Here is an 18,241-nt window from a genome sequence, read left to right as displayed (position 1 = left end):
AATTCTATTATTTATTATAAAGATTTATATTTGATACATTATCAGTATATAGATTTTATACACTGTCGGTGAATAGAATGATATTATTTTATTAATGAAGTAAATCAGATGATGTCACCTAATTAATAAATAAGTTTTTTAAAAAATATTAATTTTTGTATATTTATTTTAAAAGCTTATATTTATTTATTAATGATGTGACATCATTTGATTTATTGACAGTATATAAAATTTCTACGCTGACAATGTATCAAATATAAACTCTAATTATAAACATTATATATAGTTGCTTTGGGCAATTAAAATTTTTTTTGGCAGATAAATGTTTTAAAGACACCCTTTAAAATTATCAAAGTGATATTTCTTTTCAATACATTCAAAATGAGCCTATTAATAATGCTTATAGTATTTAATGAAAAAATATTGTACATAATATATTGACAAAATTTAAGTGTAGACATGATGATTCGTGTATTCATATTATAAAATAATAAAATTTGTATATTCGTATCGTATTTTATATAAAAATTATGCTTCATAATTTATATTGACACGAAAATATAAAATATATATTTTTGATTTTATTAAATTTATATGTAATTATTGTTAAAATTTTAAATCGTGTTATTTTTATATTTTATTTTTGTATCATGTTAATGTAATGTCAATATATTTTATTTTAAATTGTTAAATCTATTTAAAAGTACACTCTTGTTCATCTTTAACTATTAATTAATGAATTTTGTTTCTATAAAAATGCAAAAAAAAAGGTACAAATTAAGGGCCCTAGTTCATCTATATGGTGTAATCTTGAATCATCATCTTTGTGAAAATGGGTATTGAAGATTGTGATGTCCAATATTAGAGGCTGAGCAAAACTACAACATGGGAACCCACCAATGTTTTAAAGATTGTGCATGAATCCAGCAATTGGACAATCTTTGATAGCAACAGATTTTCTCACCAATTCTGAGGCTTTCATAATGGCGTGAATTGAACAATGAAAGCATGAAAATTCTAATCAGACATGTCAATTTTCTTTGTTTCTTTCTTTCTTTTCTGAAAAATTTATTGAGTAAATTGATGGCATAAAGTTGTTTGAATTTCATAATAAATGCTGCATAGTTTGCAGATAAGGAGTCCCACCAACAAAATTGTGTTCAACTATGAAACGTCATGGAGTTATTGTAGAAGGAGAAACTTCTCACGGGCCACTCCTGTGTGGGCCTTGCTCCCCCTCTGTACAGTCTAATTTGGAACTGGCTCAACCAAGTACTCATAGTTGCCCTTTGGAACAGGTTGACATCATTTTCTTTCCTGTGGATCCAAAACACTCAATTAACCGGGTTCTACGTGGTTCAACCGTAGAACTGGCATTTTTCTCGGTCACTCTCCGGTCTGGATTTAACAATCTGAGCTGAGGCATGGTGACAATTAGGTTGCACAAACAATTTTCGATAACATGTGATTCAAATATTTCATTTCTAGGAATAAAAATATTAAGACACTGTCCACAGTACTGATACAGTCAAGTGACTGTTAAAGAAGTAAAAACTTGATCACGCGTAGCTTTGAGATCAGAGGTAGAGAAACCAAAGAGTAATAATCTAATCTAATGGCAGAAACAAGGAATCTGGCTATCTATCCAAAGAGAGCAGAAGCATTTTCTTCTTCTAATTCTAATGTAAAAAACAGGGCAAACCCCAAAGCAAATGACTTTAAAAAAATCCCAAAGCCAAGTTCCGGAGAGAGTCTTTCGTTTGCAGGTTCTTTTGCTGGTGCTTTGACGGCAAAAAGTTTATGGTTTCGCCATTTAGCTTGTCTTTGTTCCATCACTTTATTTAATGTATCGGTAAGTCAGTATTACACGTGCTCCTGGGGACTCTCTCCCTTTCGGTCCTTCCCTCACCCCTCGACCCTCCTTATTTAAATGTCATATTTTTTTTTCTCACTCAATTACACTCTCTGACACTATTACCCTTGTTTTGTTGGCATCTTCGCTTACCATCTCTTTCCTTTTCTCTCTCTTTTTCTTGGCAGGAAAAATAAGTGACTTGGGAGAAAATGCCCGTATCTTTGATATGAAAAGAGAGCACTAACAATATCAAGAAAAAGATTTGTTGCTTGGAGAATCTCAACATGATGGAAGGAATCAAAGGAGGAGGAAGAGTTGGTGTTGGTGAATCAGAAGATATGGGAGATGGTATGCAGTGCAGTGATCATCCTTATAGGAACAACCCTGGTGGGATCTGTGCATTTTGTCTTCAGGAAAAGCTAGGGAAGTTGGTTTCTTCTTCTTTTCCTTTACCTATTCGTGGGTCATCTTCTTCCTCTTCGTCTCCTTCTTTTAGATCTGATACTGGTGTTGTTGCTGCTAGTGTTGGCAATGGTGTTGTTGGTACTTCTTCTACTTCTTCTGTGTCTGTTCGTCCCACGTCAAACAAAAGTCGGAATGATAGTGGCAATAATAATAGTCATTATCGAGAATATTATACAAGGCGGGCCAGGATCCCATTCCTTTTGGCAAAGAAGAAGAAGAAGAAGAAGATCCTGGTTGCATCATCAGATCATCATCATGCTGCTGCTGCTGCTGCTGATATTGTTTTTAAGAGAAGCAAATCGACTACAACTCCTAGGAGAGGCCGGTTCTTGGATGGGTCTGTTGAAGATGGTGAGGACTTTGGCCCCAGAAAGAGAGGTGGTTTCTGGTCATTTCTTTATCTTTCTTCTAAGACCCATAGTTCCAAAAAACTAGATAAGATTGCTTCTCTAGCAGCACCACTAACAGCAGTAACAACAACAACAACAGAAGCTGGAGCAGGAGCAAGAGCAAGAGCTGTAGTCACTGGTTCTGTCGTGAAGCCAAAGGATAAATGTTTGGGATCATCATTGTCAAGGAAAGGAGGCATTGTGGTTGTGGAGGATGATGACAGTCCTAATAGTCAAGCCACTCCCACTGCTGCATCATCATTTGAGCGCAAGGTTTCAAGATCCAGATCAGTTGGTTGTGGAAGCAGGAGTTTCTCTGGTGATTTCTTTGAAAGAATCTCAACTGGGTTTGGAGATTGCACTCTCAGAAGAGTGGAATCACATAGGGAAGGCAAGACAAAAGTTGCTGCTCCATCATCTGCAATGAAAGAAAGGGTTAAGTGTGGTGGCATATTTAGTGGTTTCATTATGACCTCCTCCTCATCATCCTCATCCTCCTCCTCATACTGGGTATCCTCTTCAGCTGAGGATCATGTCAATGGGAAATCAACAGCTGGGCCTCTTGTTCATGGAAGGAGTAAGAGTTGGGGTTGGGCTTTTGCCAGCCCCATGAGAGCTTTCGGCAAACCTTCTTCTGGTAAGGGAGATACAAGCATCAGAGACTCAAACAACAAGAACACAACTCCCAATCTGGCAGCAATTCCTTCCTTGTTAACTGTTAGAAGCTAAAATGAACTTGTGGGGCTCTTTGACTTCGGTTAATACACATTACATTTGGTTACCTGTTTATTTTTGTGTCTATGACCTTTCTTGGACTTTATTCCATTAGTAATGTTACACTCTTTTCTTCCTTTCATTTTTGGTTTCTATATATCTGCAAATAATTCTGTTTTAGATAGTTGCCTGGTCCTTACCTCTGTTGGGTAATACCATTATCAGAAACTCAGGTGAGTTTTATCAAAGTGAAACTAGTTCAAGGAAGGAGAAGATATATGTTTGACCAGTATTATGATTATCTGTTTCACTTTGTGATCTGAAGTTAATTTTCTGCTAAAAAAAATTGTATTCTTTAATCTTTGTAGTGTTTATTTGCAAGTTGCACCTTGATCGTAATGGCAATGAAATGTGGTTTTCAATATTCTTTAGTAAGAGTATTCCCTGATCACATGCATACACATGTTTGTTGGTCTTTTTTTTGTCATTCAAGGGGCATAGCCTTACATTAAGAGGGAGAAAGTTGGGTTCGAACTCAGACTTATATTTTCTTTAAGGTTGTTTGATCGTTAAACTAAGCAGCCGAAGACGTTTGTTGGTCTTTGACACACTGAAAAGATCTAATACAAAACATATTAATTGCCTAGCTAATGCTATCGACTGATCGATTTTTTCGGGCCTTCGTGATTGTAAAACCTCATCGAAGTTTTGCCATTAAATGTAAGGCTTTTTCTACCAAACGAGGCAATAAGGCTTTTCTACCAAACGAGGCAATAAATATTTTGCCAGCTGCAGCTGCTTCAACATCTGTCTTTCAGGGAGAAGACTACTAGGGTTATCAGTTATCAGCTTGGGGTAGGGCCAGTTGAGCTGATATTTAAGAGATCTGATGCAAACATAATCTGCAAAATAAATGAAGATTGTAAAGCTGGGTAGGAGAGAATTCAGGTTAACTGGAGAGAGTTGGAACAGAAAAGGATAACATTTCTTCAATGTACTCCATCCCTCATTCTTCCTCTATCTTGGGCCCCCTTTCTGCCAAACTGAAACACAAATTAATTGGCTTCACAGTCGAGGAAACTTGATAGAACAGAGGAGGCATATCTAGTTGAGCAATATCAGCTGCTACTAGCTATGGGTAATTTGCATTCAGCAGCAGACCCTATGGTTTTGTAGTGAACAAGAAATAAATGCATGGAGTAGTTAACTTTGTGAAATTTAACCAATTACAATTACTGAAAATTTGGTGGCTTCAACTTTGTTTTGATAATGTGAGGGGAAAAGAAATATCTGGGAAACCATGATAAGACACAAAGACCTTGATGATGAAGTACAGGATTGCAATGAGACACGAGAAAAGCTGCTGCTGTTGCTGCCTTTGGGGCACTGTTATTGGAGCAGAACATTAATTTTGTGGACCATGGGACATGCACATCTGCACTTTTTAATCCACCAAGACTTGGGAACTTCCTCCTGCTTGGTACCCATGGATGCTTAGATGAGATATTATAAAAGCTTTAGAAGGCATCGGGAACGTGCAATCCTCAAAAAGGCTCTGTCGCCTAATGCTGAAATTTTCTTTTCATGTCTCTTTTTCAATCTCTCCCCAACCCCATATAAACCTTATTGTGAAATTCATAATACACTGGACCTCATCAACGTGCAAGAATAGTATCAGGATGGATGATTTTTCCAATTCATATTGCATCTTTTTATTCGATTACCGACGATCGTGTGATCAGTTGATAAAATATAACAATAAAAATTAAAATTAACTCACAAATTTGATCTTAATCTCGCATACTTGTATCATCAAAACATACAATAAGACATGGGATCTACAAATTGCTGGATTGAAAGACTTGTTACTGGCAAGATACGTTTGTAATGGTACCTTAGAACTATGGGCAAATGAGTGAGAGTTTGGAGTTTTGTTTTTTAAACAAGAATCTGGTTTGCTATGGTCCATTTTGCGTTGAGATTTCGATTAATCTGGTGCATCCTTTGTGGGGTTACACATGAACAAATTAGTCTTGCCATTATTGTGAAAAAACAACTCACCAGAGACTAATTTCCATATCAAAGAGCTGTTCATCTGTTTGTTTGCATTCTTATCAACATATTACTCGACATGAAATCGTAGGATGTAACATGTTTTGAACTTTTCTATATTTGAAACATGGGACATCAGTCTTAAATGCTTCTACAACCGTACAATTTGCTTGATGGGATTCTTGGATTTCCAGATGTGTGGCTAACTAATTAATCATTGTTTAAAATTGGGCCATAGTTAGATTTTTTTTCTCCCATCTGTCTCTTCATTCATCTTAGTCGATGGAAGTCTATCATGAAACCAAAGTTGGCAACTTCATTGCAAAGTTGCGACTTTGAGAACCAAAAGCCCTAAAATTAATTCATTGTCGGTCAAATTTAAATTTAATAATTTAAAATATAATATGATTATGTGATATGAATATGATATAAAAATAAAATAAAAAAATAATATAATTTAAAATTTTAACAATAATTACATATGAGTTTAATGAAACAAAAAAAAAATTATATTTTCGTATCGATATTAATTATGATACGTAATTTTTATATAAAATATAATATAAATACATAAATTTTAATATTTTATATGATATAATACATGAATCATCAAATTTAATCCAATTAAAAAATTTTGAAATGCAACTCCACACTTACTAAAATATACTTCAAAAATCTCATTTTAATGGCTTATTCTTCACATTATCATTCGATAATATAATGAATTTAAAATTTTATTTTTATAGTATTTTTCACAAAAATCAAAACTTAATTAGTATTATCAGAATCAAATTGAAGGAATTGGTTGAACTAAGAATCAATAATCAATTTGATTCTTAAAATTAAAAAACCGAATGTTCATCGAATTTATCAACATTTAATTAAATCAAGTTGGATCGAACTGGAGTAACAAGGTTTTGATCAATTTTTATTATTTAAATTAATAATTAATATTTAAAAATAATCTTAACAAGGTTCACAAAAAATGCAAAAATGAGAAGAAAAAATAAAACTAAACCAATAGTATATAGTATAATATTGATGGTATTAAATCAATTAGGATTTAATCATTAAAATAATATTTAATTCACCATCAATAACTTTGTGGCCGTGGGTACTTAAATTGTTAAAATAAGGATAAACCTATATACTCTCCTCTATATTATAACATTTTTATTTATATTTCATGTGAAATTTTTTTTGTGGGTTTATTTTTATTATTAAAAAAAAATTAATGGTATCAAAATAAGAATAAGGGTAATTTTAAAATTTTATTAATATTTGATTAACTTTTGACATAGTTTTTCTCTCTATTTGGGCTTTCTCATTTCATACTACCAAATCCAAATGGATTTTGGTTTCATTAAACTAAAGTGTTGTGGTCCAATTTCAATAACATTTGCAGAGCTTGAGCCCATCATAGGAATAACTTTTTTATAAATAATTTTGAAATTATTAAAATTTAAATCTTGATTATTGAAAAAAAATTAATACTTTACCAACAAATCACATTGATAATTTTTTCTAATACTATATATCTTCATTTCGTAGCATTTTTTTTTTGTCTTTTGTGGTTTATTGCTTACAATATACCAAGGGAAAATAAGTAGAGAAGAGAAACCTTTTTCTAAATTTAAGCCATTAGAAAAACAAAATGAATTTAAAAGTTAAGACCTTCCTATGATTGAGTAAACAATACTACTAGTAATTAAAGAATCCTTTTTGTTTTCCTACATTTCTCCTGCCATGAATCAAACAAACACTTCCTTAGCATTTGTTGCAAATGTTAAGGCCCAAAAAGAGTGAGATGATAAACCATGGGTTGAGCCATGATTGACAAAAAAACCCACTGATCCACGGCCACCACCTGTTGTAGGAGTAGGGTCCTTGTCCATTTAGCCCATAGGCCTAACCACCAAAGACAAACAATTGTGGTTTCTGATTTGTGCTTTGAACATTTTTCAGATGTTGAAGATTTGTGTCATGGGTTTTCATTCATATCAGGCAGTGATTATATTGAAATATATAACTGGTAATTTAGTCTCCTCCATTAGCTTAAAGTTAACCATTACAATACTAATCACTCTTACTCAACAATACTGATGATGAACATGATCAAGATTCAAAAAACAAAAAAGAAAGAGTAGTACAATCCCAATCTTTGAAGCTCAAGATCAGCAACTGATCTGCTCTGCTGTGTTTACATGCTGCAAACTTTTCTAGTTTGGTCTCACCTTCTGATTCAACAACATCTCCCGGAGTTCAGCTGCATCAATCTCAGCTGCACAATTCTCAGGCCTATAATACCCAGTAACAGGATCAGGTGCCCAAGCAGAAGAAACCCCAGGCCCTGACTCTTCTTTCATCACATCCACAGCACCCCTTTGTTCAATTTTCCCCACCATACCAGGCCTTGAAGCCGTCACAGCTCCATGCGGTGCAGCAGCCGAGTACCCTCTCCTATAAAGCCACGTCCAAAACAACACCAATAACTAAACCATCGTAACAAAACACTTATTTAAAAAAAAAAAAACCTCGATTACCTGAATACGGAGAGGGAAAGACCATCAGAAACAGAAGTAGCAAAGAGCTTAAAGGAAGAGAGAAAACGAGCCATTATTTCTATTTGCTTATATATACGTATATCTAGTTTTAAACGTATTATTAGCTACTGCAAAAATTGTTCTTCTGGAGAAGAAAACTCCTGCAGTAGCTTAGCTACGGAAAGGGCAGCGGCTCTGCTGTATCTTCTCTTCTCCTCGACTGGGTGATGAAGAAGAAGGCTAGGGCTTTTAGTGGTGTACTTATAGGATGGAGAGAGATGATGCTTTTGGTTGGGTTGGGCCTTTTCCCTTTTTTTTTTTCCAAAATGTCAGATTTATATATTTATTTTATATAAAATATTAAAATTTAGTTATTTATATTATATTTTATATAAAATTATGTATTATAATTTATATTAATGTAAAAAATATAAAATAATTATTAAAATTTTAAATTATATTATTTTTAAATTATATTTTTCTCGTATCATAGCGTAAATTGCTAAATTTTAATCCGAGTTTAGCCTCTGGTTTTTCGTAGAGTCTTCTTCCTGGGAGCTGACACGCGGTTCGCTGAACATCAAAGTGCTGTCTTTGTTCGGACCAAACAGTCTGATGTCATATGATAAGGATCTAACAAAAGTTGATTTTGATCTTAGCTGAATCTTATCTTGTCAGTGTTTAAAAAATAATAAATTTTTTCATTATTTAATATAAAATTGATTAATTTATTTTGAAATTAATTTATAATTAAAATTTAATCATTTTAAAATAAGTATAAAAATAAATAAAAACAATTTACTAAATATTAATTAAAAAAGTATTAATTATAGTTAGAGTAATAAAATCTTTATTATTTAAAAAAGTAATGGAATGGAGATCCAAAAAAAATTAATGGAGCAAAAAAAATATTATTGAAGCTCTTGGATAGACATAAACGTGGATTGCTGTGATTGTCTGATTGACGAAACCTTTCACCGGCCAGGAGACAATGAATTTTAAAATATTCTTGAAATTCTCCGACCGTGGATTAATAATAAACATATTGTTTTATTATATGGACGGTCCATAAGGATCACAAGTGTTCTTCGCTTACTCCAAATTAGGCATTGATGTTTCGTTTTCTCCACCATGCCATTATAGCCTTGCCGGCCAAATTAAGCTAGTTTCAACGTTCATGTATTTATATTATATAAAATATTAAATTTATATATTTATATAATATTTTATATAAAAATATAATATTTTTTTTTTTATGAAATTGAATATAATAGTTATTAAAATTTTAAATTATATTATATTTATTTTTTATATTATATTTGTATTGTATTATTTAATTATATTTTAAATTATCATATGTTTAAATTTTTTTAATAATAAAGTTTAAAACTAGTTTGAATTTTTTGTTAGTCTTCATTAAAGGAGTTTAATGAATGAATTATTATTATTATTATTAAAGATGAACCAAATACTATAAAAAGATGTGTTATATGTTCTCTTTGTAATTGATTTGCAAATGGAGATCCAAAGTAATTATGCATTTCCTATACTAAAAAATTGAAATAAAGATTTGTGTGAACAACTACCATCTATTATCTTTGATAAAAAAGAATTTTATGAATTTGAGACTTTTTTTTTAATTATTTCACACAATCTTAATATTATACAAACAATTCTTTAAGAAAATTGAGGTATAAGCTAACAGAGTTAAATTTATTGTAATTTATCAACAAAAAATTAGTTTAATCGATAAAAATCATTTTTTTCAACGTAAAAATTTTAAGTTTGAGTCAAATCAATAATTTTATTATTAAATCAGCTTGAACGTACAATTTATAATCTTTGTTTTTAAATCGTAAGTATGAAATATCTTATTTTGATATGAAAAATTAAATAACTTACATATTTTTAATTTTTTTTTGTACCAAAAAAATTTATTGTAATTTCACTTTATATATATATATATATATATGTATATATATATATAGCAGACTGGTTTCTATGTTTTCAAATTTGGAATAAAATCTTCATTTACCAAAAAAAATTGAAAATAAAAAACATAAACTTTGTAAGTAAATATCAAATTTATTTCTTAGAAGCTAGTAGGGTACTAGGGTTACAATACTGTTATAAAGCACGGCAAGCTAACAATTAGACCTTATGAGAAACAGATATTTTGGTTGTCATTAACATTACAGATGACAACCTTATTCATGGATAACAAATTACAACTGATTGATCATGGTAAGAGCCGAAATCTTGTAGGGATAATGTTGGCGATATTTAGGAGACCAACAAGGGTGTTTCCTAGAACCTGTAAGGAAGAAAATAATCCCCCAACAGATGGAAGCGTGGCGTTGCAATTGGAGAGAGGAGTTTTCACTGCTAAGTTGCAGTTGTTGAGCAGTAAAGGGAGAAGAAATTGCAATGGATCCAACAGGATTGAAAATATACCAGATCCATTAGTTGTTGCACTGAAAACCACATTCCCTCCACACTGCAGCTGCACCAGGGCATCTGAAACCAATTTATAGTTAATGGTGTTCACTTGTGCATGAAAAATGAACAAATGATTATAAGGCAATGCTAACTGATGGATAGATTGCGTGGTCTGTTGATAGAATATCGAAATCTTAATTTCGATAAGTAAGATTCAATTATTGATAATTTCAAGTATGAAAAGTGATACATAGGTGTAGAAACTTACTAGGGAAAACTGGGGTTGCAGTGCCATTTTCAACCATGTTGCCATCGGCAGTGCAAAAGACAGTGCCTGTAACTCGAATCAATCCAAGGAGGTTGCCGATAAGCCCACCAAGCTGGGCTTCAGCCATTGGCACTACCAATGCCATTGCAGCAACCAAGAAGCAAACAAACACAAGGGTTTTCAAGGCCATGGTTTGGTTAATTAATTAAATCACCAAAAAATGATTCACTTGCAGCTACTATGTTGTAAATGTACATATTTATTGGAAACGAGAGGCCAAGTTGGTGCAAAATTTTCACCCAATTTGGCACACCTATCTCTCCTTCGACTCCTCTCTCTACTAGAGGTTTAGATCAATCGATTGATCTGCATATAATAAAGCCAAGAAAGCAAAGACAAACATATCTCTTTCTTCTCAATCTCTCCTTCAGAATCTCAGTTTGTCATGCAGCTCAAACTCCACCATGCACGCCATCTTTGTGGGCTTCACCTACAACCCAAATCTTACCCTCTAGGCTCCTCTAATGCAAAAGCTTTTTCTTGTGTCATGTCACCAGCAATGGTGGGGGCGATCTCTAGTCTGTAAGTGAGTTCAAGTTGCTGTACCTAGATAAACTTTGGCCTCTTTAAGAAACTGTATCACAATCGTTTCGAAAAAATTTTTAGATTGGTCCATAGTTCTAAGCAAGCAATATGGACAAGCTTTGTCTAAGCTGCACAATATGGTAATAATCTTGTTTCAACCATTAGACTCTAAGAGCAAGCCAAAGCCGTTGCAGTCAGTTGTCCATTGACGCACTTATATTGAATTTCATTGCTTGGAGAGTTGGATTCATGGTATCATTGCTGTTATTTTCACTGTAAATTAATGCCCATATTGATTAAGAGTTAATGGTGGGAGATTGGCAATTGGGAGTGATATGAGATGTTAAAGAGTTGAAATGAAAAGGAAAAATGAAGGAAAAATAAAATCTTGAATAAATTTTGTTCTCTAGGAATGGCTCTCATTTTTTTAACCTATCACTTCTCCTAGTCCAAGCCTGGACAAGAAGATGGCTCAATTGGCTATTATTGATCCGAGCTTGATGAAGGCCTAACAGGATTTTTAATGATATTATTGGCCCAACATGCTTTTTTTTTTTTTTAAAGACATAGCAATCTCATATACAACAAAGTGATTAAATACGAAAAATGTTGAAAATAAAATAATTTAAAATTTTAACAAAAATTATAAATAAATTTAATAAAATAAAAAAATTATATTTCATATTTTTGTATCGAAACAAATTATGACACGTAATTTTCGTATAAAATATCACATAAATATATAAATTATCAGATCTAATTAATAGTTGATCATCCACTATCTTAAAGTCAAAATAATAATAATAACATAAAATTTAAAAATTCCCTTGATTTTTTGAAAATTTTTAAGTAATTATTTTTTTTTTCTTCTATTATATAAGATGAAAATTTTAAAAGATTGTATCAGACAGATTTGAAATTCAAATTATAATATTTGTTATACTAAAAATTTAATCCTTAAAATATTTTAATTATGTTTTTATTTTCATATAAAGCACTAAAAATTCATTAGACAAATAAAAATACTATTTTTCAGCCTCTATTTTCTAAGCTTTTATAGCCATTTCTTTCACAGCTCTTCTCTTCCTACAATCATGATTAGTTATTGACTGTGATCTGTGTTATGGGCCAAATACCAGCCATTAATCTCTTATTGCTTTTTCTTTTTTCTTTCTTTCACCATGTCTCAAATTTTCTCTCTGAACCCACTTTTCCAATTCACTTTCTTCCAAAATTTTTTTTACTTCAATTTCATAATCAATCATTGATTATTCTCCAACATCAATCCAAACTTTCCCTTCTTTAATTTTTTTTTCATAGATCATTGCCTTTCACTTTCTTTCTCCAGAATTTAGTTTTTTTTTTTTGGTCACTCATATCTCAAGAACTCTATCAAAATTTTCTAATGGTTTTACTCCAGCATTTCATTTACACAACCACATATCTTTTTAAATTATGGATGGTTTTCTTTAACATTTAGATTTCTGTTTTTGCTTCTGCCTTTTTGTTTATATTTTCATAGAAAAAATGTAGCACAATTAAATGTCAATTTTAAACTCCAAGAAACAAAATTATTTCACCTCAAACAACAAGGTAATTTTTCCATAATTTGCTGATTAATGACTAATTTCCGATTTTAATCAATTCAATTGTGTGGGGAAAAGTTAATTCAAATTTAATGATAAGAATTCAAAATCAGAATGAGGTATGTACCACTATGATTGTGTTTTCTAGGTGCAATTGTCATTTTCCTTCAATTTTTGTGGCTATATATAAATATAAATATCTGTTATTTTCTTTTAACATGCATGAAATTAACTTTATGGTTTAATTTATAAAACAGTGTTGAAGGAATAAAGCCAAGATTGAGATTTGAGATCCCAAGTCGCCAGTGCATGCAAGGACGGTGGCTGGCTGGCAGGGAGGAAACTAGTGAGGATGCAACAACTAGTGCAAGCAAATGCAATGACGGTTCCGATCAGCATGCCTGGCTTCCACTTACTGAATCGAGGACTCGAAATCTGTTCTCTGTAACTTGTCAGCTTCCATGTCCGTGAACCCAATTTCAAGTGCTTTTACTTCCCATGGCAATTGCTGCTCTAGGATGGTAATCTTATCTTGCTACAAACTTTATATTCATGTCCTAAATACTTAGAAGAATAAAGATTGGATTTCCATTGAGGTGTAAAAAAATTTTTGGGGATAGTACTCAGGAAAAAAGAAAGATTTAGATTTGATGCACTTTTAATGTAAAAATGACGGACACTATCAATAACTAATGGTCGATTAGTTTGTCACGAGAGGAAAATTGGTTTTCAAACTAAAAGGAGTTTGTTTTTTTACAAAGAAGATAGCATCTTGAAATGTAATGTAAGGTAAAATCAAGTTCCTGCTTAAGAAAATAACGAAAATTTAAACAAACAAACAAACATGGTGCAAATATATCACAAAAATGTTTCGTTCTCCACCTGACAAAAATAGTACCAAATATTGTCTGCCTTCCAACATTTGAACAAAAACAAAAAAAAAAATCGTTTCTTCAGCCCTTTTTTACAGATGCTTTTTGCTATATGTCTACCTGTTTATTGGAGCTCAAAGCGGGCAGGGTGGAACCTCAAGGGTTGTTCCAGCCTGAATTTGGCCCCATCCTATTAGACGCCAGTGCTTCTCAACGCGACGACTTAGTGCAATCTTCTCTCCCCTGCTGGTGCACACAGGGGACGTGAGTTGCAGCTTTGCCAAATCATTCTTTACAGCTATGACTCGAGCACCAGTTGACATAGATCCAATATTCAACATTAGGATCTCTCCCTTGGCCAGCTTTGACACCTTTCCCTGCCTCTCTGAGCCCTTTGTCCTAACACCAAGAAGCCTCCGAAGAAGGAAGAAGTTTACCTAAAACAATTAGAACAGACAGTTTCAGAAGATGACAGCAGTCTACATTTATTTTCATTTTGGTTATTAGGCCACCGTTTCTTTGATAATTGTTCACCATGGCAGCAGCCACCGATAACATCCAACAGAATAAACCAACAACACTTTGCAAACCAAACCCATCTTGCTCTTGGAAAAGAAAGGGAGTGAGTGTGTACATGCATAAAACAGTTTTGAAACTAAAATATAGTTAGAATATATAGAAAAATGATTTCACCACTATGGGTTCCCAACTAACCTATCAAGAACGGAAAAAAAGAAATAGACTAGATAACGAACTTGCACTTGCTTAAAATAAGCCACAATGGTTAGCAAAAAATGCAGGCCCTGCCAAAGCAATTCAGCACCTACCTCAAGCTCAACAAAAACTTCTGGGAGTGACCCAACTTCTCCAAGAACATGACCCACCAACCTATCAGCACGTGTCAAAGTTGGGTCCATAGTTGTTCCAACACCAATTAGACCTCCTGGAACGGCAAATTGTAGCTCATTTTGTTCGGCATACAGCGAGACTATTCTGGAATATATGGGCGTGCATTTGATGTTTCCATTTTCATCTTTAGCAACAATCCCAGGACGAACTTCAATAAATTGGTTCACCTTCAAAACACCCTGAAAAGAAAAATTTAACAAAATAATCATAAATACAAAACAAAGCTACAGAAGCTCACCCTATATCCATGCTCTAGCAACTACCAAAAGGTAGAAGTCAGTATTTTCTAAATTTTCCATTTAAATGCATGCTATTTCTAGGACTGTCAATTAATTAACAGATAATAGACTTTAACAGTGTTGGAGAAAAGTGCGAAACCAAAAAAAAAGAAAAAAGATATGGAAAGTATCCAGTGCGTAGTAAGTAAAAATGTGCATCAATTGTAGCATTCATCTCCAAATATAGACTAACAAGTACTTTCTAAATATATACTTACCCTGAGTATACTTCCACCAGCAACACCACCTTTAATCTCATCAACCTCAAATCCTGGCTTATTGACATCAAATGATCGGATGACAATCATGTTAGGGGGTGAGATGAAGTTTCTCTCTGGAATAGGGATCTTCTTAACAATGTACTCGCACACAACATCGATATTATATTTTAGCTGTGCAGAAATTGGTACCACTGGTGCACCATCAGCAACGGTATCCTGCAATGAATTATTTAGAGAAAAAGATTCAGAACAAAAACAAGAATGAAATATCTATCTATTTTTTGAAAAACAAGACAGGTAACCTGAATAAATTTCTGAATTGCTTCATGCTGATTGATGGCTACATTCTCTTGAATAAGATCAACCTTGTTTTGAAGAATTATAATATGCTGGAGCCGCATGATTTCAACAGCAGCTAGATGCTCAGAAGTTTGAGGTTGTGGACAGCTTTCATTGGCAGCTATAAGAAGTAATGCACCGTCCATAATTGCCGCTCCATTAAGCATGGTAGCCATAAGAATATCGTGACCCTGATGGAAAAATTGAAGACCAAAAATAAATTCATATATGACAAAATAGAAAACTTCTATAAATCTCAAGGGCAATACATTTATCCTGAAACAGAATGAGCTAGCGAGTGGGAAATTTAATTTAATCTCATCTCCACAGAGCAGGACATAGGACCTTACGGGGCAATCTACAAATGATACATGTCTCAGCAACTTCATCTTGCAGTTTTCAAAGCCAGGCACATCACAAAGGGGACTATCCTCCTTTCCGCTTCCATATGCCCTACAAAAACAATTTTCAGATCACAGTTGCAGTTGTTAATAATACTCATGAAATTGATTTAAGAAAACAATTGCTAGATATTAACCTACTTGTAGCACATAGGACGAGGGCACCGTTCATCTTCACATTTGTATATCTTTGCATTTGCATATCCAAGCTTGATAGTAATATTACGCTCCAACTCATTCTTAAAACGAACAGTCTGCAGAACAAACACAAAGCACTTAAGGCACAATGAGTTACATTACTAGACACCAAAATTCAACAGCAACACTAGTGACTTTACACAAGACACTAATCACCTGAACGCCAGATATTGCTTTCACAACTGTTGACTTCCCATGTGCCACATGCCCTATGGTGCCTGATAAATTGAAACCCAAATCAAAGTTTTGATCAATTAAGACAGGAGCAACAACTAGGAGATAAAATAACCATAACTATTTGCACCAGAACAATACATGCTACAAGTAGATGATCACAACAGAGTTTGAACATTACCGATATTTATAGTAGCCTGGCGAGATATAACTTCGGGAGAGAGTGGATGCAACTTTGTTACATCCAGTTTACTTAAGTCTTGTTCCATCAAACCTTTTCTCGACATTTTGGCTGCTCCTAATAAAAGTCTTGCTGCTACAATGTGACCTGTAACCAGAACGCATCCAAAGAAAGGAAATTATTTCGCTTAATCCAGAAATAGTATAAAGAACGTTCCATAAACCTAAGAAATCAAATTGAGATCATGTTTGGTGTATAGGATGATAGATAGGATAGGATGATAATTATCCTATACCATGTTTGGTTTGTATTTAAAGAAAGGAATAGGATTAAAAAGGACATTAATTATCCTCTTGGCATAGGATGATTCAATCCTCCTAAAGTGAAGGGGACATTTTTAATCCATGGGATTAAACTTACATGTCCTATTATACCCTTAAAAATTACATTAATAATTTAAATTATATAACTTTGAAGATGTATAATTTTGACAAATAAATAAAATTATCCTATCTTAAACTTAGCACACATCAAACATAACATTGGATGACATTATTTAATTTAATCCTATTTATAATATCATTTTATACTATCCTTTTACAATTTTGTGCACTAAACACATCTAAAATCCAATAAATTACAGAACAGAATCCTTCAAAGGTCGGTTCCAACAACCTACGAAGCATAAATACGACAAGAAATCTAAGCCTCAAATGAAAGAGAGGAAATCTTTGGATTTGAAAGAGAAGAAGGGCAATTTTGGTAACGAGAATAATTCTGATTACTTAGTTCCTAATTCACTGCAAAAAAAACCCTAATTTCAATAAAACCCCAATGCTCGAATTTAAGTTGAATTAAACTTCAACCGTCAAAATCAAAATAAAAAAAAAATTCTCCGAAAAAAAAAATAAAAGAGAAACGATGAAGCCACGATGCATTAAAAATATTAATCAAATAATACCAAATTTGAACAGACACAAGTAAATATAGAAAACTCAAAAAAAAAAAAGGAAAAAAAAAAGCAAAAAAATAGAAAATAATGAAACGAACCTGACAGGTACAGAGAGTTGGTCGAGGTTTTCACTCAGTTTGCAGAAAGAAAACGCAGCGTTTTTTGGAAGCGAAAGAGAAGCGCCGTCGCTTGGGAAGTGATATTTATTGGAAAATAAATCAGTGGTGTTTTTGTCAATTCAGTATAGTTGAGTTGGGTTAGCCTAGATGGGTTTGGGCTTTGTTTACTCATTATTTTCCTGCCAATAATTTTATTATTGTTAATCGATTAAAGCTTTCAAAACTGATCCGAAATTAAAAAATTCTTTTAATTTATCCGAATTTAAATATGATTAAATATGACTTGACCATAAATATGAAATGAATATAAATTAAATTATTTTAATTTTAAAATTAAATAATTTAAATTTAAAATAATTTATACATGATAATTTAAACTCAAAAAATTTAAAAATAAAATTTTAATAAACACAATCGCTTATTTGTCATTTCTACTTTTAATTCTTTAATTTTTTTAAAAAAATAATAAAAATATTTTTCGATTTTTAGCTTACATTAAAAGTATTTTCATTAAAGATTCTTTAAAAGAATCAATAAATTTTTTTTGAAAAATTCAATTAATAACTTTATAAAGTAATTTCATTCATAACTTATTAATTATGTTCTTCCTTTTTTCTTATAAAAAAAATTATGTTTTTCCTCTTTTATCGTCACACAATATATAATACATACATATGCGCGCACACATAGATAGATATATA

General features: G+C 32.4%; 4 protein-coding genes across 5 annotated transcripts; 1 reads left to right on the top strand and 3 right to left on the bottom strand.

Annotated features, from left to right (window-relative positions):
• The first annotated feature begins 1,749 nt into the window (after window positions 1-1,749).
• LOC111307470 (vitellogenin-like protein) lies at window positions 1,750-3,565 on the top strand. The gene is made up of 2 exons (XM_089751944.1): window positions 1,750-1,852; window positions 2,041-3,565. The coding sequence occupies exon 2, from the start codon at window positions 2,140-2,142 to the stop codon at window positions 3,436-3,438; it is 1,299 nt and encodes a 432-aa protein (XP_089608070.1). The 5' UTR covers window positions 1,750-1,852; window positions 2,041-2,139; the 3' UTR covers window positions 3,439-3,565.
• Window positions 3,566-7,501: 3,936 nt separating this feature from the next.
• LOC111306872 (late embryogenesis abundant protein Lea5-D-like) lies at window positions 7,502-8,247 on the bottom strand. Its single transcript, XM_022904859.2, has 2 exons — window positions 8,019-8,247; window positions 7,502-7,935 (listed from the first exon to the last, which is right to left on the bottom strand). The coding sequence occupies exons 1-2, from the start codon at window positions 8,090-8,092 to the stop codon at window positions 7,695-7,697; spliced, it is 315 nt and encodes a 104-aa protein (XP_022760594.2). The 5' UTR covers window positions 8,093-8,247; the 3' UTR covers window positions 7,502-7,694.
• Window positions 8,248-10,257: 2,010 nt separating this feature from the next.
• Window positions 10,258-10,915, bottom strand: LOC111307469 (phylloplanin-like). Its single transcript, XM_022905487.2, has 2 exons — window positions 10,726-10,915; window positions 10,258-10,535 (listed from the first exon to the last, which is right to left on the bottom strand). Exons 1-2 carry the CDS (start codon window positions 10,913-10,915, stop codon window positions 10,258-10,260), a joined length of 468 nt encoding a protein of 155 aa, XP_022761222.2.
• A 2,806-nt stretch (window positions 10,916-13,721) lies between these two features.
• On the bottom strand, window positions 13,722-17,609 carry LOC111306871 (eukaryotic translation initiation factor 2 subunit gamma-like). Of its 2 annotated transcripts, none has more exons than XM_022904857.2 (9): window positions 17,520-17,609; window positions 16,470-16,616; window positions 16,271-16,332; window positions 16,058-16,170; window positions 15,866-15,968; window positions 15,479-15,706; window positions 15,174-15,392; window positions 14,596-14,856; window positions 13,722-14,205 (listed from the first exon to the last, which is right to left on the bottom strand). In XM_022904857.2, exons 2-9 carry the CDS (start codon window positions 16,573-16,575, stop codon window positions 13,903-13,905), a joined length of 1,395 nt encoding a protein of 464 aa, XP_022760592.1. In that variant the 5' UTR covers window positions 16,576-16,616; window positions 17,520-17,609; the 3' UTR covers window positions 13,722-13,902. The 2 variants fall into 2 exon arrangements, with proteins under 2 accessions (XP_022760592.1, XP_022760593.1); XM_022904858.2 differs by lacking the exon at window positions 17,520-17,609 and adding an exon at window positions 17,145-17,285.
• Between the last annotated feature and the right edge of the window lie 632 nt (window positions 17,610-18,241).

This window comes from Durio zibethinus, chromosome 22, assembly GCF_047325235.1.
Source record: "Durio zibethinus cultivar Kanyao isolate XHJ-2024 chromosome 22, ASM4732523v1, whole genome shotgun sequence".
Lineage (NCBI taxonomy): Eukaryota > Viridiplantae > Streptophyta > Magnoliopsida > Malvales > Malvaceae > Durio > Durio zibethinus.
This window is presented reverse-complemented; position numbering and strand designations above follow the sequence as displayed.